Source organism: Pteronotus mesoamericanus, unplaced genomic scaffold, assembly GCF_021234165.1.
Source record: "Pteronotus mesoamericanus isolate MK-2021 breed Mesoamerican mustached bat unplaced genomic scaffold, CSHL_Meso_final contig_163, whole genome shotgun sequence".
Lineage (NCBI taxonomy): Eukaryota > Metazoa > Chordata > Mammalia > Chiroptera > Mormoopidae > Pteronotus > Pteronotus mesoamericanus.
The window spans coordinates 19989889-20010027 of NW_026555064.1; the positions used below are offsets into that span (position 1 = coordinate 19989889).

General features: G+C 51.6%; 1 protein-coding gene across 2 annotated transcripts in view; it reads left to right on the forward strand.

Annotated features, from left to right (window-relative positions):
• PDE5A (phosphodiesterase 5A) overlaps nucleotides 1–20139 on the forward strand; it is an 88846-nt gene that overhangs the window by 8648 nt on the left and 60059 nt on the right. For both annotated transcript variants that reach the window (XM_054563567.1, XM_054563575.1), the window contains exons 2-3: nucleotides 6556–7144; nucleotides 13175–13264. In XM_054563567.1, coding sequence (XP_054419542.1) covers nucleotides 6560–7144; nucleotides 13175–13264 — 675 coding nt within the window. In that variant the 5' untranslated portion in view covers nucleotides 6556–6559. The remainder of the gene's footprint in view (nucleotides 1–6555; nucleotides 7145–13174; nucleotides 13265–20139) is intronic.

Genomic DNA, 20139 nt, shown 5'->3' on the forward strand with positions numbered 1-20139 from the left:
TCCATGTACATTATCGGCCACCCTTTTGAGACAGGAAATACGCACACTTTGTAGCCCTAGTCTTCAGTGATTCACCCACACGAGGGAGGGAGGAAGCAGCCGAGAGAGAGGAAGAGGGACGATGTTTTAACCGTAGGCTTACACGCGTGACGATGCGCTGTGTGGGGGGGTCATTTGGGGCCTGCCACTTTCTACTCCGTTTTGAGGCGTCTTGCAAACCTCCCCAGAGACCCCTGCTCCAGGGACCTGCCCTGCAGCCGTCCCGGAGGCCAGGACATAGGCCTACCTGTAGAACGTCCCCAGGCGAACCCCCTTGGGTAGGAGCTGGACAGGCCACCTGTCCCCCTCAATCTCCTGTGGCCGACTATCAAAGCCATCGAGTAGCATAACCATCTTGCAGTCTAGAATTACGGTTATTATGAAATATCGCTGTGGTTTTCATCACAGGTAATTAGTTGTATATATTTTCTCACATTTGTTGTCAGTTTTATTATAGCTTTGATATTTTGGAAAAAAAATTGTCCCTCAAATATCTAAATTATTTTTGGAAAAAAAGTTAAATTTTAACTAGTGGTGAAAAAAAAAGGTTACCTTCTCATATTTATTTTTCTCAGCTAAATGTTAGGCTCTTAATCTTCATTAAGATTAAGAAAATTATGTTATTCAGAAAATTATGTTATACGTCACTGTAGTTGTTGGTCTGGGGAGTCTGTGTATTCCTCTTCTATTTTGAGAAAATGCTTACATTAAAACAACTTTTTTTAAAAGGTGTTTCTGTAGAGAAATTCATGCATTTAAATTAGAACCTTAAGAAGAAACAATGGCTAACATCTAGTTTTTCTCTAGAAGCCTACTGAATTAGTTCTTTTTATATTTACAAAAAAGTATGCCTTAAAAAAATCACCCTTTAATGTTCAGTTTACTTAAAAACCGTAAGGACTGGGCATTCGACACCATGCGGTCCCTTTACGTACATCACTTCCTCCAGCTTCCTACGGGGCCTGCGAGGGCAGCCTCGCCATCCCTGCGACAGGGAGACAGGGTCCCTAAGGCCCCCCTTGCAGAGGAGTGGCTCCAGGGCCGAAGCCCCACCTTCCCCCCTTGGCCAGACCGGCCAGGCGCTGCAGACTCTGCTGCGGGTCCTCGGCGGACGCCACGCCAGGCTCGCGGCTGACCTCCTGCGGGATCCAGCTCCAGTGGAGGCTCCTCCTGGCCCGGAGTGCAAGCACCACGCCACCCCCACCCCTGGGCCCCCAGTGTGCACCGGAGACTTTGCTCACGTGGGGTTAGTTTCCATATATAGTTCTAGAGCCTAAAGAGTGGGAACTCTCCAATGACATTTTAAAATAGAGTGGCTGAACATTTAGGTACTAGGCCATTACAACGATATTTTTAGTATTAGAACACAAATACCCTAAGTACAGTATATTTTCAAAGGATTTATATCCTTTGATACATGATTTTAGGCAAGAGTACAAAACACATTAAACTAGTGGTTTTACAAGTAGGTTTCATCTAATATTTTTAACTTGTAAGAGTTATGTTTATATCACATTTCTACTTCACCTTGCACGTTTTGTCTCCTTATTCTTCTAGATGCCAAGGAATATTCTATAAAACCGAGGCAAAATATTTCAATTATTTTCTTTTTCAAGACAGCTGGAATAGCGAGTATGTATTTTAAGGCATTTCTGTCTTTTTCAAGATTCCTTTTGTAAGATGAGCGAGCCGTTCTGTGGTAGCTAGAGCACGTACCGCTGCGCGCAGCCTGTGCGCGCGTGTGCGCGGGGCCCTGTGGCTGAGCCTAGTTGAAGCACGTGCGCCCCCTGTCCGGTCAGGAAGCTTGGTCTGTTCTTTGTGTTGCTGGCAGAGAGCAGGCCTGTGGGAGCAGCCTGGCCCATCTAGGTTGGCGGGGGATTCTCAGAACACGAGCTCTGCATTGTGGTTTTCCTTCCTGCGCTAAGTCTCTACTGATCTTGAGTGACAAGGAGACGTTGGAAAAGGAAGAACGTTTTCATTCTCAACAGCGTGCATGCCTTAGAGCAACTTTTTCATTTTTCAAAGAATAGTACTGATCCATTTAGAAAATTTCTAGGAAGTAGGGGAGGAAGTGCACCCAATACACAATACAAAACTTTAACCTATTTAAATATCCATTAAAAGGAGTTACTATTTTGGTACCATTAAATTTAATCATGAACTTAATGGAGTCTACTGTTTTAGGAATGATACACTTTTCATCTGCTTTAAAAAAAAAAAAAAAAAAAAGCTTTCAGGGTCTGTCACACTCTTGCGATGAGGCCGTTGGCGTTGGCCATCCGATAGCCTGGTGCCGCTCAGCACGCTGCCCCGAAGCTGCCTTTTCTCTGTTGTCTGTGCACCAACAATGTCAGCTGGGAAACCGAGTATCAGAAACACTAGAGGACACCCAGCTGCATTTGAATTTCAGATGCTACTTAGGCTAAAAAATTATTCACTGTTGATCTGAATCTCAGTGTTAACTGAGTGTCCTGTATTTTTATTTGCTAAATCTAGCAACTCTAAGAATGTCTCTGCTCTCGAACATGTTTATTACACATTCTTTCCAGTGCATTGTTTTAGATTTATAAGACATGACCTGTTTTCAGAGAAACAGACATGGGACTCAGATTTTTTAAGCACACCGTCCAGGAGAATCTGTTCTCTGAGTCCTTGGAGACGGCCCTTGGACCCCAGCAGTTCAGCCTGTTGCCCTTCGGTGAAGTGACGGGAAAGAGTTCAGTGAGAGAACGCGTTGCTGCTGCAAGCCATTGTACTCGCCCTGCCTGTGGCCTTGACTTTGACTTTGACAGCCTCAGAGGCAGCTGGGAGTTACAGAGTGCCTTTTGCACTACAGGCGGTGGCGAGCTGGGGTCGGCGGTGTCCTCCTGAGCCGTGAGACAGACTCAGGGTAGGAGACCTGGGTTCAGTTCTGAATGCTGCTACTGAATGGAAGTGTGTAGGGTTCAGCAGGCTCTTTAGCCTCATCGTTTGGAAAGTAGCGTCACGAGCGCTGCCTGACCAGTTTCAGTGCGGCAGGTTTCTCCAGCACCCCAAGGGCAAGTGCTTGTCCAGGGCCCAGAGAACTGCGGGAGAGAGACAAGGGACCGGCAATGCTGTCCTCGGCCGTGGGGCCCGTGGCTCAGCCAGAACGGCCTGCCGGCTTCCCGAGCCCCACCTGGTACCGTTTCCCTCATCGTCGACATTTCCCAGGCAGCTGGCCCATCTTTATTGTTTGTTTGCATTGACACTTCACTTCGTATGGCAACAAAATCCAACGTGTATGTGAATTAACTTCTGAACACGACAGAAGCTTAAGGCTGGCTCTTGGGGTTGCTCACCTCCTGCCCCGGGGGTCCAGCATCGGGCAGCACCTGCCCAGAGAGCTTTCCCTTGGAGAGTAACTCATTGCAGGAAAAAAGGGACACTTGAAATTGAATCCGATTCAAATGGGAAACTACTAGTGAAAAGGTTTCGATTGGAGATCTATCTTGAAAAATGGAATTGCAGATTATGAAAGTAAACTTATTTTAGATTTAATAAAATCTGGGTTATCTTGAAAACTCAATGCTAACTTTTAGAGTGAACAATTCTCTGACAAAACTATACTATGCATAATGTCTTTACTTCATGCCTGGCTTTTGCAGCAGGATCAAGAGAGTCTCCCCCGCAAAACAGCATTTTTTAATTAATACTTGAAGACTTGGTCAGTTTTGCCAAGGGCCTTTCTTAATCTAGAGTATAATTATTTGAATAGAATTCTCTTTTCGAGTCTCTTGTTATTTCATTTTCCTTCACTCGTTAGCTGGTCTTTAACTGGACACAACCCTTCACAGTCCGTGGCTGTATGTAATATCAGAATGGTTCTCCAGCGTCACTTCTGTCTACTTCTAGAAATTCCGCATCTTGTATAAGAATTCTAATTCCCGTTTTCAGGTGATTGGCACTTGTGTAGAGATTCCTCGGGAGAGGATGGCAGGAATCTTAAGGGGCTCACTCTGTGCAGCCACGTGCTGGGCCGTGCCTGCCAGCTTCCAGGCCGCCTGAACGACAGGTGTGTGAGGTGACTTCACTGTATTTGTGGCCGATTCCTAAGTGGTTGTTTTGATGTTATCCTAACACATGTAAGTACAGGGATGCGGATGATCAATAACGCGTGGTCGTCAAAAACCCCGAGCCCCCATGGCTGGTGGGTCATAAAAACAGTTGAGTGCATGACTGAATGTGTCACGTAATCCTAAATTCATTTCTCCAAGAAAATATCTAGAGATAAGACACTTGTGAGACCAGTGAATATAGTAAGGGAAACGTCATATGGCTGGCACCGCAGGGCGTGAGGCTTCCCGCAGAAGGGGAGTGAACAGCAATCGCTAAACCATGATGCTGATTTTCTATAGCAATGTGCCAGCATTCACATGGCCAAATGACTGTTGTTCCTTTTGATGAAATTAAGTTAGCACCTTAATTTATGCACTCAAGAAATATTTGTCGAAGACGTCAGTGTCTTTGACCCAGCGGGGGTAGCATGGAGGGAGGGCATTACATAGACATTTCCCGGAGTGCGGCCCCCTTCTTTCTCAGATGTTAAGATCCAGCATTATCTTAATCAATGTACTTTGTTGTCCCTGGGACATTTGTCCTAGGCCACAACATAAATTTGTAAAACATCAGGACACTTGCACTTCTCAGTGCTGTCGGCGAACACGTGTGACCTGTGCAGCGTGCTCAGCGACTATGGCCCTTTTAAGAGACCTTAAAAGGCTCTCAGCACTGCATCCATCCCTTGCAGTTATACGTCATCTTACAATACCTGTGTTACCTTTTGGACCCATTCCATTCTAGACTGAGAGCTTTTCAGAATAAGATATATTCACCAAATAACACATTTTGTTCAAAATAAAATAATGAACAGAACATCCCATCACGGAAAGACTTAGTAGAGGCTCAGAAATCAGGCGGCCTCCCTCCCCCTCTATCTACACGCTTCGTTTTTCACTCACTGAATCATGGGGGTGATGAGCGTTGGCTCACACGGCTGTCTTTCGGTGTCTGTCTCGTGTCCCGCAGATAAACATGCCATGTCCCGTGGATGAATGGGCCACGGTGTGTTTAGCCGGCCTCCCACGGGTGGGGCGAGGTCGCCTGCTCTCTTCGCTATGACAAGCCACGCTGCAGCAACTCCTCTGGTCCCTCCTTTGCCACATGTGTGAAGTCTCGGGAACAAAGGATAACTGCATGTTACGATTTGTTAGATATCCCCTGTTTGCCTACCAGAGGGGCAGCATCAATTTTTACTACAACCAGAAAGACTGTAGAGTGTCTGTAGCACCATGCTCCCTGAAATAATGCCTCATCAAACTTTTTCTATCCTAGCCACTTAAACATCTCCACAGAGTGGAGATTGCATTGTTCTTATTAAAGGAAAACTCTTTTAAGTATTTATGGTGGTAGCAAGTTTTTTTCCTTTTGAAGATAAATTTTAGTTTTTAGAAAAAGTCAAGCCTTATGCAGAACATAGATTTTAAGTTGGCTGTTGATGCTGGTTTCTTTTTGAATTTTGTTTCGTTTGTTTTGAGAAGAAGGTTAGTGGAAAACCAGTCTCACTTTTAGATAAAACTAATATTCTTAAGGGACTTATAAATTTTCACAGAAGTTAGTATCAAAAGAAGAGTTTTAAAAACGTCCAAAGTAATGGCACTGTCAATTTGGGTAAGATTGCAGCTTTCCAGGGGGAATTATTTGAATTGACCAATCCTTGAATGTGTATGTTCCGGTATGTTTGTTTATTTAAAAAAAAAAAAAAATCAGCCACTCCGAAGCTTTTAGCTCTACTAGGTTTCTTTCACAGGAAAGTACATCAAAAACAAATCATTTAAATTTTGGAGGCTGAATTTTTAAAATTAGGTATTGCCTGCTTTACGATGTTCATCCCTCGTGCCAGAAGAGGTTGTTTTCGCCGCTCCTGAGCAGGCATGATCAGGGTGCTATTTACAGGAGCCTACGGCCTTCCGCATACCCGATCACATTGTTGATATTTCTCATTTCCTCTTCTGATCTGTGCAGGGTGATACAGATACAGCTATCTAAGATCAAGGATGTCAGCTAGCCAAATGCAGTTAGACATTCATTTTTAATGTTCGTATATTTAACCTCAGAACGACTTTTGTTTTACATAATAAACTAATCTCCCTATTTATGTTTTCCTGAGAGTGTTATCGAAGGCTCAAAGGCCATACAAATCTTGTACTTTATACACACTGATTTGGAGACGGCAGACTTGACTGACGTTCCATGTGGTATAGATCAGACCCCTGAAAATGTATGCGCACAGATACTATACTTTCTTAAAACATCCATTGGACCAATTGTCCGCTATAGTTTGGTCGAAATTCCACTGTCTCAAATAAGCCGCCTTGTTTCTGTTTTCTATGACCGATCGGACGGCGGGCCCCTGCGCGGAGCGCGAGCGAGGGGCGGGCAGCCGCGGGGAGCCCCGCCTCGGCCCCAGGTAACCCGCCCGCCTGCTGTGTTCTGCAGAGAGATGGTCAACGCATGGTTTGCTGAGCGAGTCCACACCATCCCCGCCTGCAACGAAGGCGCCAGAAGCCGCTCCGAGTCCTGCCCGTGTCCCGCCCAGCCACGTCCCCGCGCGGAGAGCGCCGCGCCCGGAGCCCCAGCCAGGAAAATCTCTGCCTCCGAGTTCGACCGCCCCCTGAGACCCATCGTCGTCAAGGATTCCGAGGGGACTGTGCGCTTCCTCTCTGACGCGGAAAAGAAGGCGCAGATGCCGCTGACCCCCCCGCGGTTCGGTAATGAGGACGGGGACCAGTGCTCAAGACTCTTGGAATTAGTGAAAGACATCTCCAGTCACTTGGATGTCACGGCCTTATGTCACAAAATTTTCTTGCACATCCACCAACTCATCTCCGCGGACCGCTACTCGCTGTTCCTCGTCTGCGAGGACAGCTCCAACGACAAGTTCCTTGTCAGTCGTCTCTTCGATGTGGCGGAGGGGACCACCCTGGAGGAAGCTTCCAACAGCTGCATCCGCTTGGAGTGGAACAAAGGCATCGTGGGGCACGTGGCCGCGCGGGGGGAGCCCCTGAACATCAAAGACGCCTACGAGGTAAGGCGGCGCCGTGAGCGGAGGGGGCGTTTGAAACCCAGATGGCACGGATTGCACCCTTACTGAAAAGTGGAGCTGCTGGTAGTAACGTTTCCGTCTTGTAGATGCCGGTTTCGCGGCGGGCGGTCGAGCCCAGGCGCCGGCCCTGGGCGGCGCCTGGTCTCGCTTCTCCCCCGCGGTGGGCGCTTAGCGTCGCCCGCCCCGCAGCTGCGAGCCCATCTTCTCGCCGTTGCGCGCGTCTCCTCCGTCTCTGTTATCTCCGCGTGAACGTCCGAGGTTTCCGCCGAGGTTCTAAAACGACAGGGGCAAAAACCATCCACAAAAAGGGGCCTGTTGACTTATTTATTCATCCATCTATCCATCCATTCATCCATTCAAAATCACGTTCATTCACCCAAAGTCCCTTGACACCATGGTCTGATTTTCTTTCTTTCTATTCTTTCTTTCATTCTTATTAAGCAAATAAAATCATGGATGTCTTTTAAAATGGAAATTTTCACTCTAAAATATTCTCATGGAAAGATTTGATATCTCTTCCACTTCTGCTACAGTTATATACAGAGCTTTAATTATGGACTTAAAGTTCATACTATATAATTTTTCAAATTTCATGCCTAAAGTGGCCCTTTTCATGAATATAATGACAGGTCTTACCCAAAGCACCTCAACTGAGTGACACGTCGTCTGTGGACGAAATGAAGACCAGCTGTTGCCACTCTCTGACCCCTGGCACAGAGGGTCAGAGCTGCTCTGCAAGGGGCCTGCAGTGCCCCAGCCCGCGGCCCCCGGGCGCCTGATACGGAGCCTGGGGCCCAGTCATCTTTATAAACATCGACTCAGCAAAAGTTAGACGGACAGTAGCTAAGCTGGACGCGCAGAGGAGAAAGCAGACCCTCATAGACACCGAGGAGAATGCTAGGTCCAGGGAAGCAGGAGAGGACAGGGGTTCTGGGGTGCGGGAAGGTGGTCTGAGGGAGCAACTCTTGGTGACGGGCCCCGGGCAGTAGGTAGGATGTGAGCGGATGGAGTCGTGCGCACGCGGGATCCCCACGTGCAGCGGCGTTTAAAGCCGGACAGGGAAGGGGGACCGTGGCGCGTGCCTGGAAATGGGTGGGTCGCAGTCCAGACCCCGAGGAGCTGGAGGGGCAGGGCCCGGACGTGGATAGGTTTTGAGTGCCTGGCTGAGAGGCGTGGCAGGGCCGGGGGAGTGATTACGGGGGGTTCCAAGGGGGCCCCGCAGGGCAGGCCGCGCTTCAGAAAGACGGCTTTTATGGGGGTTGTAAAATGAAGCGGAGGGGGAAATGCTGGAATGTCGGAGGAGAAATGAATTTAACAGTATGAGGAAGTGAGATCTATCTGAAGCAGAGCCCAGGCCTTAAAGATGGCGAGGGGGAGCTCTTCCAATGAGGAAGCAGGGTCTGCTGGCCGCGCAGCTGGGAGGGGCTGGAGGTCAGGCTGAGCGAAGAGCCCGGGAGGCCTCGAACCTTGAAGGCAGGTGAATGAATCAAGAATAGTCACTAGCGAGAAACACCGAGGGTAGGAATTTGAGGAGAGATGTGATAGTTTAAGTAGGTTAAATCCTGACATATTTTTCAGAATCCATTCTATACAAGCGATCTATTCAAATTTGATTCTCCGTGACGCGGTCTCCGTGCCCCCTCTGACCTCTGTAATCACAGCCACCATCACTGACCCCAGAAGGATACTCCGGACACAGCTGCAGAGTCCCCTTCTCGTGTTGGGTGACAGATGGGTTTCCACACCTCGATGGCAGGACAGTCCCAACTATTGAAGGGCTGTTCCTACGTCTCAGCCTCGCTGAGCGCGCCTTCATTTGTCTGCGTGGTCTGAAGCGTCTCCCCACCTGAGGATTTCTTGACTAACATGCATTTGTTGAACCTGCTTCCTGTCTTTGAATGCGGGCCACGTCATTTTTTGTTTTGCGGTTGGTGATGACTTCACTCGCGCACGGCCGTCTGAAAGAGCCTGCATTCCCCACTGTCCTGCTCTCAGGGCGAAGGCTCTTAGCCTGCGATTCCTGCGTTGCCACCTGACCTGCGGGGCCCTTGACCCGAGTGTAGAGTGGCCCTGAAGAAGTGACCTGTGTCCCAGAGATTTCACTGGAGGTCGTGGGGTTGATCTTCGTCATATCATTGACATGGGTATGAACAAGGAAGTCAGCCCCACCAATAGTTTGAATAATCAAAGGACTGCCTCATGGCCTTTTGTGGAAGGAGCTAGAACGCGAAAATGCGTTCGAGTGTTTTCGAGCCTTGAAACATGCATCTGTAAAAACGACACTCTGCCACGGGGTTTCTCAGGCTCGTTTGACCACAGGACGCTTTAAAGGTGTGTGATGTCGCCATGGGAAACTGCGAGGTGGCCGTGAAGTATAGGCATGCTCAGGCTGAGGCTCAGAATAAAAAATAGTCTCATGGATAAATAGTTGTGAGAAAAATCAACATTGCATTCCCTATTTAAAACTTTGTAACAGAATGGCATAAATTGGAGGATTCAGCTTTTTAATCACTAATAAAAATAACACATTTGTATACTCAAAATAGAAGACAAGACCCACAACTTGGGCCAGCAATTCTCAGTTAGACCACAGATCCCCATGCAAGGTCAGGGGGTCGGTGCCGCCCATGTACCGAGGGTCGGTCCCACCCTGTCTGCTGCATCAGCCCATCCATCGTCCATGCCACTTTCTGGAATGTGGCTGGGTGTGTTCATAATAAGATATGAACACAGGATCATCAAAACAGCACTAGAAATCTGTTTGGCGCATTTCTTACATATAAAAACTAGGTATCACCCAATATCTAGGCTGGATCGTGTGCCGGTCAGGGTTCTTTAGAGACACAGCACCGAGAGCAGAGGGGGAGAAGCTGCTCCCCCCGCCTGCCCGGTGCAGCCGGGCCCTGTGGGCTGGACCGTGCCCACTGCACTGCTGAAGGTCTGAACCCGGCCCCCCAATGCGAGTGCTGACTCCTCTGGAGACCCGCGGAACGACGTGCTCCCAGCTGTCGGGCATCCCTGTGCCGAGTCAGGCTGACATATGAAAGCAGCCCGCACAGGTGGCCTTGAACCCCTAGTTCTGCATCCTACAGAAGCATAAGCCCCCTGAAGACTTCCCGTGTCTAAGGATTCACACGCAGCGCACCCCCCCCCCACCCCAGTCAACTGGAACGCCAGCTGGGACTCTCTGCTGTCCCCACAGGACAGCCGCTCCCTGTGCGCCCTGATTTTGGGGACATGATGCTGGGGCCCGCGGGGAGGGCCCCCCCGCACAGCAGCAGCCCCCCCGCTGGGTCCCTCCCTCGTCATGCTTTCTCCACGCGGCGCATCGCCGCCTCGCACCCTTCAGCCTTGCCTTCCGCCTTATCGAGGCATATGGGCTCTTGCCAATGAGTTTCTGACGAATACAGTTATTTCCAAGATGAATTCTGGGAGGAAGCAGGAGCCCTAGCCACTGTTTCAGTTCGGATGAACCCGGCCATCTGTCGCCGCCCAGTCGCGCCCCAGGGAACACAGTTTGGGAAGCGCTGCCTGTGCCTTGCTCCACGGGCTGATCGCCTTCAGGCATTGTCTTCAAATGCCGCTCGGTGGGAGGGAGCCAGCTGCCGCTCTGGCAAGTTCAGCGTGTTATTTCCTTTTTTGTTTTCTGTTCTTTTTCATATCATTTCAAACTCACAGAGAAGCTGCAAGGCCCGTATAAGAAGCTTCCACATACCTGTTGCCCATTCCCCAGTTGTTTTGCCCCATTTGCTTTATCGTTTTTTTCCCCTGTATATAATGCATATAAATAATATATGCATGTTATTTTTTCTAAACCATTTAATAAGTTGGAGGCATTTTCACTAAATATTCCAGTAAGTTTTCAGTATCTATTTTCAACAAAAACATTCTCTTACACCTTTGTAATTTACCAAAATCAGGAAATTTCAAGGTACAACGCTGTTACCTAAAAGTTTACGGTCATGTTTGGTCAATGGCCCCACGAGCGCCCTCCGTAGCGGCTGCTGCCCTCTGAGCAAGGGCCTCCTCCAGGGTCGCAGCTGCGCACACTTGTCGTGTCTCCGTCGCCTCCCTCACCCCTGGAGCCGTCTCTCGCTGTTTGTTTCTCTTCCTTGACACGTGCTTGGGAAGAACACAGGCCACCTCTGCCACGGAGCCCGCCCCTCCTGAGCAGTCGCAGCCCAGGCCGGCCTAGACCCCAGGCCTCGGTTCGCCGGCAGTGAGCGCGAGGCATGCCCTGCATCCGCCACCCGCACAGGGCGGCGTCTGGGCATCACGGTCACGGAGGGGACCGTGAGCGGGCTGCAGTCAGGACTGCGCCTGGCTACCTCTGTCGCCCGGATTAGACACTTGGGCCTAGCCCTCTCCTTTATACATTGTTCTTGTAAAGTGTTCATTAACAGCATCGTTGCTGATGAGGCATTTTTGTTCATATCTTGACATTAGCTTAGAGAATGAATAGTTCACTACGAGTTGATTGTTTACTTCTTTAATTCATCCACATCAGTATCCTGTCTGCTTTCTTTAGATACTTTGCAGCGCGGTGTGTTATTTGAGAGCTATGTCTTAGAAACACTCAGCCAAGATTTTCTCTATGTCTCCATATAACTGTGAGTGCACTGGCAGAGAAAGCAAAACTACAGTAGCGTTTACTTAGACTGTAAAGCATTTATACTGATTGCCCACCATAGCATGACGTTTCTTTTGAAGTTGCCTTTAATGCCACAATTCGTTCTCTTAAGGGAAGATTGGCCTCGTTTCTGACCCCAATTGAGTGAATCTGTGTAATCATTTACTTCGTTTACAGCTTTGGCTTTGCATGACTTTAGGCTAATTAAAAAAAAAAATAGAAATGACCTTCAAAGATGAGGATTTTCCAGTGTGGCCATGGCGTATTCTCTGAAGGGAATTCCAAGAGCAGGCCTGTGAGCGCAGAGATGCTATTATCGGCAGAGCCCGTGATTTCCCAGGGCCGTCACTTCGAACATGCGTCCCAGGGCTTGTGTCCTGGCGTGCGGCTTCCATTCTCACCCTCTCCCACACGGCGCCATCTGTCCGTTTCCTCTGGAATGTCCCCCCCACCCCACCTACAAGATTGGCTTTAAACGATAATAAGCTGAAGATGATCACACTTGAGAACGGCAATGTCCTTTGTTAATGAATCTCTTCACTAATTTAACAACTGCTTGGGAGTTCCTGTGCTCACGATAGGGACACACTGATGGACTAAGAAAGGCCTGTCACCGAGTAGACAGCCCCCCTGTCATGTCCCGGGCGCACGGGGTGACAGGGCGGCCTGTGCCTCTCTTGCTGTGCCCACCTCCAGGACTGCACGCCTGTCAGTCCGTCCTGACTCCTGGGTGTGCGTGGTGCGCTTCCTTAGAGGGGAAAGGCATCCCAAGGGTTAAGGAGTTGTTTATAGTCTGATAGAGGCCAAGGAGCCTCTTCCCTTCCTGTGTTTAAAAAAAAAAAAGGCAGAGAAGGTAAGATTTAAATTCCTGTGAACACCTGGGATAGAGGGGCAGAGGTGACCAGTCATCACAGGGGAGGTGAAGGTGGCATCAGAGAGGCGCGTTGGAGGCGGGGGGGGGGGGGGGGGCCCATGGGGAAGAGCCGAGCAGAGACACTGGGAGGGGGCAGCGGGGCAGAAGGACGGGGCGGGGGCCGCAGAGGGGCGACGGTGCTGCGCAGGGGAAGCTGCCGCTTTCCCTGGTTTTAGGTAAGGCTGGCGAAAGTGGTGCATATTTTGGATTTCCTTTGTTTCTGAACATTTTGGCGGAGGCTTTATTTTGGGGGTTCTCATAAACATTAGCTTCTCAGAGAAACGTAAATTTGTCTTGTTCAAAAATGACGTGAACTTACATGATCTGATGCCTTTTGCAACAATAAAATTGTCATTCAGAGCAAAAAGGTAGGTCGAAGGGTAGGTTTCTCTAATCTCATAAGTTGGAAAAATCAGATCAATCTTTGAACGGGCCAGTCACTAAATTGAATTCCTTTTTTCCTTACAAGGATCCTCGATTCAATGCAGAAGTTGACCAAATTACCGGCTACAGGACACAAAGCATTCTCTGTATGCCAATTAAGAATCATCGGGAAGAGGTAAGCCAATGTTCTGTTTTATAAAAGTTCGTCTGAAAACATTTTTCTTTTTTAAAAAAAACTTGCACATTTATGAAATAACACTATAGTGACGAGTTAACCATAAAGTGCTTAAATATCCTGCTTGATATTTTTAATTTAGACTTTAGTTTTAGGGTCGAATCCTGATAGAGACTTTACTGTGACTTAGAAGTAAATTTCAGGAATTAAATTTCCTTACCAGCCCCACCAGCCCCCACTGCCCTCGTGACTTTATTCTGTCCAAGATATATAATTGTGGTTGTAAGCAACTTCTTTCACATATTTTAAGTGATTGAACAATGCTCCTTTCATAAATGGTTATCCGGTTACAAGGATCCTCAGAACATTTTAAGGTTCACCTGCAAGTTTGTTCTAATTGTTGCAAATGTTTTCAGTGTATTTATTGGGAAAAACCCGCGTGTAAGTGGACCTGCGTGGTTCAACCTGCGTTCTTCAAGAAGGGGAACTGCTGGGTCACCTGGTGGGTGTGTGTTTCATTCTGTGAGAGACCCCCAGGCCCTCTCCCAAAGCGCTGCCCCCGATGTGCTCTTACCAGCGATGCATGAGGATGTTCCGGCTGTTTCCCGTGCCCGGCAACCCTGGCATTGCCAGTGTGCAAAATGTTAGCCATTCTAGCGGGGATGATTTAAATCTGCTTCCATGGATGTCCAACCCGCCCTCAGCCACGGGCCACCTGACCCCTTACAAGTCTGATCCGCGCGGGCTCCGACCCAAGGCCCTGGGCTGTGGCTGTCCTGGGGTCCCTGCCGGACCCCCCCAGTGTCCTCCCGCCTGCCTGCCTGCCCCATGCTCTGCCCCCCTCTGCGCCTCCGTGTACCTGGCGGGGGCCTGTGCCCCTCACTGGTGTCGCTGCCCCCTCGTGCCAAGCATTTCATGAGAGCAGAAACCGCCAGGAGCTGCCCTGGAGGCTGGAGGACCGGACTGAAGGGAGGGCCCCACGCGCCGCTTTAACCCGCGGGCAGGCCCCTCTCCCTGCCGCCCCCGCCCCCGCCGGCCCGCGGGCCCGCCCCACATCACGTCCTGTGAGAATTATCTCTGCAGAGAAGAGAGGGATGAGAAACAGAAGAAAAGCCTGCTCTCAGCCAGGCTGTGGTCGTATAAAGAAGCAACTTGGCTGCCAGAGGAGCAAGGCCGCCCAGAGGATGCGACGTATGACTTCCAGATTTATCTTCCCATTTGTCGCTGTGTAAACAAACCCGGGGCAGGGTCAGCTTTTGTCCACACGCACAAGTCTTCTCTCTCTCATGAAGCTTTTCAGATCGAAATGGAGAGTCGGGGTAAGGGCTGGGGGAGGGGCGGTCAAGGCGTCTGCCTCTGGGCTGAGCCTGGTCTTCACCCCTGACCTGTCGCGGAGCCAGGTGGAGAGGCCCTCCCAGGGGTTTCCCGCCGCGCGGGGCTTGGAAGGGCCTGCCTCCCGGCGTCGAGGGGACGGCGTGTGCCGCCTGCGAAGGGCCGCGCCTGGCCCCTGACACCCCGGAAGGGAGCAGCGCAGGCCAGCTCCCCATTCTTAGAAGAGACAGCGCTCACGCCGCTTTTCAGACAGGAGTGGCCCAGTTGTCTGCGGGGCCCCGGCCACAGACTAACAGCCGCTGGGGACCCGCGATTACTGGCACAGTCCCTGATGTGACCGGTCCACCGTCCAACAAGCGCCAGGCCGCAGAGAAAAAGGCTGTCCCAGGTTCTCCTCATAAATGAGGCAGCATGAGCCTGGCGCCTTCTCTGTGCGGGTCCAACGCCAGGGCCAGCGAATTACCAGGGAACCCCCCGCACGCGTGAATACCGACTGTCTATTCGCTGTTTACAGGAGGCCCTGGTACCTTTTGGTGACCCCGGTTCCTGGGGCGCAGGCATCAGCTCTGACAAGCTGTGTGAATGGAGCCGTGAGATATCACACACAAGAGGCTGCGCTGTAACATAGCGCAGAAAATTCAGGAAGACTTTTAAGATTTGGTAACATATATCAGCTCATTTGTCTCCTCTTCTGAGTTTCAGAAGTCCTTTTCCATCCACCTGTAGTCTTCAGGGGGGTAGATACAGCGACACCTTTTCGGCACTCAGGAGCATCGATACTCAACTTCTGTGGCAAATATCTTTTTAAATGGTAGAGCGTAACTTTTTAGTCTTCCCCGCTCTCCGCTGCCTTCTAAGAGAAGAGGGAACGTGGGGGGCTGGGGGACTGGAGCAGCTAGAGGAGGCTAAAGTAATTTGTCTGGAAAGGTCAAAGAGCAACTGGCTAGAGAAAAAGAAGAGAAAAAAGGCCCAGGGCACGGGGAGAAGAGAGCCGGCCTGGCTGCGCGGTGGGGCGAGGACCGCGGGCTGGGCCTCCGGGCGTAACGGCCCATCCTGCAGACACTCTGCCAAGGACCTGGGACACGTTCTTTGGTCCTCATCCCAGCCGCAGGAGGTCGTTACCTGTTTCCCCTTAACAGGTGAGGAAACAGGCGGGACATTCGGGGCTCCCGCAGAGCGCCCGGCCGCCGCCTCCAGGGCCATAGCTGGGAAGGGGGCTCCACGCGGGCCGCGTGGCTCGGCGCAGAGGAGGCCCTCAAGGCGGCGGAGGGCCCGCTGCGCCCAGGGCTCCGCGGGGCGGCGGGGCGGCGGGGCGGAACCACTGCGCAGAGGGGCTCTTTCTCAGACAGAGGTAGAGGGGCAGCAGTGAGAGGGATGGGGGCTCCGGGTCGCAGCCCCCGCGGGCTCCTTGGAGGCCTCCCGCCAGGGACCAGAGGACGCGGCCCGCGGAGAGGCGGCTTCGGGAGCGTGCGAGGCACTCCCAGGGGCCTGTGCTCCCCGAAGAGCCGCGACGCCCCCGCGCACGGAGAGAGTCCCTCGCGGCCTGCGTGCCGGTTTCGGGGGCCGCCTTTCAGGGGCTTCCGCGCGTCGCGCTGGACTGCGGGGACCTGCGCGCCTGGACCAGTTTTTATTTTTGTCACTCCTATGAGTTATTTCTCTGCCAGACCATTTTTTTCCTCTTCAGGAAAGGAGGGCAGGGAAAAGCAGCTCCTTCTCCGTAGCTCAGGCGACCTATTTCCGCAGCGCCGCCCTCCGGGGCCTCGCTGCTGTGACTGGGCAGAGGCGGCCTGGCCTGCTCGGCCCAGGGGCCGCGCGCGAGGCTGCGGGAGGCGGGGCGCCGCGGCGCCGCGGCGCGGGGAGCGCTTCTGCGGCCCTGAGCTGGCGCGTGGCCCGGGCCTTCCGGGCCCAGAGGCCTGCGTTGTCCGCGCGAATGTCAACTGCAGTCACGGAGGGGGAGCCGGATCTGGGGTTCCTGCATTTCATCACGTGCGATGATATACTCATACTTCCTTGATGCACATGTAACAGGAGTTGTGATAAATTTTTGAACAATTTGATAAAGGAGCATTGTAGTTAAACATCTAATTACTTATATCTTCCTTTGAAAAAAGCCTAAAAGTTTTCCCAAAATATCAGCTAATTTTTAGATTTTTATAAGATAAATGCTTTGATGAACCAAGAGATGTAATGCCTGCCAAAAAAAAATCACAAAATCAAGCATTAATGGAATAGATGTGCAATTCCAGCTGGGATGTGCCAAGAGAAATGTTTGCAGTGTACAAAAGTGAGTTTAAGCCATATTGGCTTTATCGCTCATCTTAAAATATTCTCATGCCCCCCCTGAATTGCCTCGTTTGGACAAGTAATGACCGCCTCACTGTGACATGTAGGTGCTCGGTTTGGGCAGCGAGGAAATGAAACGCATGTCGCCAGGAAGGCACTCGCTTTAAAATCGTTTTCAGTGTAGATGTAGAACTTGAACACGAGGTGACAGGACACATGTTAAGTGAGTTCAGTATTCAACATGCAAGTTCAAGGGACAGGCCGTGGGTTCGGGGAATGAGGGAGGTGGCAGGGAAAGGGTGAGCTGGGGTCCCCGCAGAGGGGCCTGCTGGGTTGGCCCGCAGCACGGGGCGCCTCGGGCGGTGGGAGCCGGCCTGCCGCTGGGGCCTTCCCAGCTGGACACGCAGGCCTGGAGCAGGTCGCGCAGTGGCTCTGTGCCTGAGCCTTCAGTCTGCAGTCAGACTCGATGCCCATACGGCTGCACAAAGGAGCAGAGGCCAGTTGCAGGCTGCTGGTTGATCGAGACCTATTTTAGTCTTAAAGAATTGGCTCATTGTGTGTGTGTGTGTTTTAAACGTATAAGTCGTTTGTTGCATTTATTCCCCTGCGATACTCTTTCTCGTAGCTTTGATTTAGAAAGAAAGGTGCCCGCAGAGTTTCTGCTTGTTTTGGATGGGACTGTCGTCATGCCCACGAGCTTCACTTCTCCCTTTTCCACTTTGCCCCTTAATCATAAACAAGTGTGTTTTACAAAGAAAACAGCAGCCCTTGTCCTAAGGCACAGCATACCTTTAAAGCAGCAGGTGGAAGCGCCGAGCTAGCAGGTTAAAGCCGCGCGGCCTCCCACCTGGCGCAGGAGGAGGAGAGAGGGCGAGTGGCAGGAAGCTGCAGGCCCGGGAGCGCGTTAGCGTGGCCAGCGGGCCGCCCCTGTGTCGCTGCGCGCCGCCGACGCGCTGCGGCCTGAGTGCGCGTTTCCGCGATGGCGTCTGTCTCCATCGGAGCTGTCAGGGTGACCATTGCAGCACTTGCCGGAATGCGTTACGTCTTCAGTGTGACTGGTCACTGATCCATTTAACTTGGAGGAGTTGTACCTAGGCCCTGAATAGTGACCGGAGTGGCCTGGCACCGGCATACGCAATTTCTTTGCATAATGCCTGACCCAGTCACTTAACGAGACCCTCGGATGGATTTTGAGTATTGAATAATTTCCGTTTTGTCTTTGGGAGTTAAGGGGGTTGGCAGAGAAAGTGCTGCTCTCAATAGATATCTGTGCAGACGTCCGTATCCATCTATAAGGGCCAAGACTACCCAGGTAAAGTGCTTTATGAACTGTTAAGTACTCAATTTCTTCTTACTAAATCCTCACCTGAACATCCCCTCTTGTTTCTCTGCTAACAGAGTGGAAATTAATATTCCAGGGTTAAGTCAAGTGAAAGAGCAAGAGATGATTTAATACAGTTTTTGATTCACATTTGTTTTTGCATCACTTCCTAGCAGTGAAATCAAGTGAAAGTGACTTGGATTTAGAACCCACGTCCATCTGAGGATCACAGATGACTCGGTGGTCGTGAGGCCTGTGTGAGTGCTCTCTCGCAACAGAAACACCGGCCGGAGCCGAGGGATTACGAAGGAATGGGCGGGGGTGGGGAGGGAGGTGCACTGCCCCTGGGCTCCCGGCTCTCAGGTCAGAGGCCAGTGTTTGAAGGCGAAGGTGCAGCCGCTTCCCCGAGGGCTCCCTCCGCGGCCAGGGACAGGAGGCCTCAGTCCCTCGCCCCGCAGGCCTATCCCTCAGGGTCCTTGCCACCTGGCGGACAGCGAGCGAGGAGGGGGCAGCCGTGTGGTGTTACCCCAGACTCCGGGACTGTGTGCCCTCCCCCTCGGCGCCCCAGTCCTGCCGGCCCGGGCACCAAGTGCGGCCCAAAGGCAGGGCATGAGCGTGAGGCTCCGCCCTTGAAGAGAAGAGGCCAGAGATTTTGTGGCGGTGCCTTGAAACCACCAGAAGGACTAAATATATTTTGTGGCTTCATTCTCTTTCCTTAAAACTGGCCCAATGATACAGGAGGACGCTACTTATTGATTGAAAGAATACTTGAAATGTCTTTCTCAATCTTTCGTGGACTGAACTATCGCATGAACTGCCCAAGGCGGCTCGGACTGCTGTTTCTGTTGCGAGTTTCCAGAAAGGTGCCGGGCTGGCGTGTGTCCAGGGGCAGCAGAGGTGGAGATTCGGAGGAGGAGCGGGAGGGGAGGAAGGGACCTGCTTCCTGGGCTGTGGCAGAGGGTTGAGGCACTAACGTGCTTCCAGAATGTTCTGTTGCAAAGGCTGCTCTGCAGGCGGCCGCAGTTGGCCTGGAATTGAAGTCCTTCACTTTTTAACCTCCTCAGGAAATGCTCCCGGCTGTCACCTTGCCGCCTGTGCTCTGGGCTCCCACCTGTGCCCACGGGTCGGGAGCAGGGGACAGGTCCGGTGTCTGCTTCAGTTCACACTGGAGGAGGGACGGGGCCTGGTGACAGAGCCGCTCTGGCCGTGCTCGGGAGGGGCCGGATTTCATCTCAAGCCAGGGGATGTTTGGTGTTATTTAAAGATCGCTGCGACCGCAGTATGATGGATCAACAGCTTTCTTTGCTTCCTAGCTAACCGGAGCCCCACAGGTGGACACTTGACAGGTCTGGATGGTCAGCGCCCCCCACAGCAGCTCACACAGGGAGGCGGGGCTGTGTCCGGATACAGGGAAGCCGGCGAGGAGGCCTTAGCGACGATCCGAGGAGCCGCGGAGCCGGCTGAGGCCGAGGAGCCAGCAGAGCGGCTTGTTCCACCCCGTTTGGGAGGCTGAGGGTTGACCCGATGCAGGAATACTAGAAGGACGAATCTGGAATACATCCCAGGTTGTTTAGATAGACGTAACGGGGAGAGTGTGATAGTCCCTAAAATAAAACATGCCACAGAGAGAATCAGTTTGTAGGGATCAAGACAATTAGCTCCTTTTTTGGACATGTTGTTTTACTGCCTAATATGCTCTCCTCCCTCCTCCAATCTCAGGGCGGTCTCCCCTCCCCCACGTTCAGCTGATGGCCTGGCTTATTAGCTCCACGGAAACAAAGCCATCAGAAGAACGCTCCCGCCCCTCTCCGTCCCCCGCTCACCAGCATGTCCCTCTGCACCAGCCCGGCTCAGCACACGGGCATGCGGCTGCTTGTCCGCCCACGGCTGGCCCTGCAGGGCCCGCTATGTCCTGCCGACCGTCCCCGTCCGTCCCTGG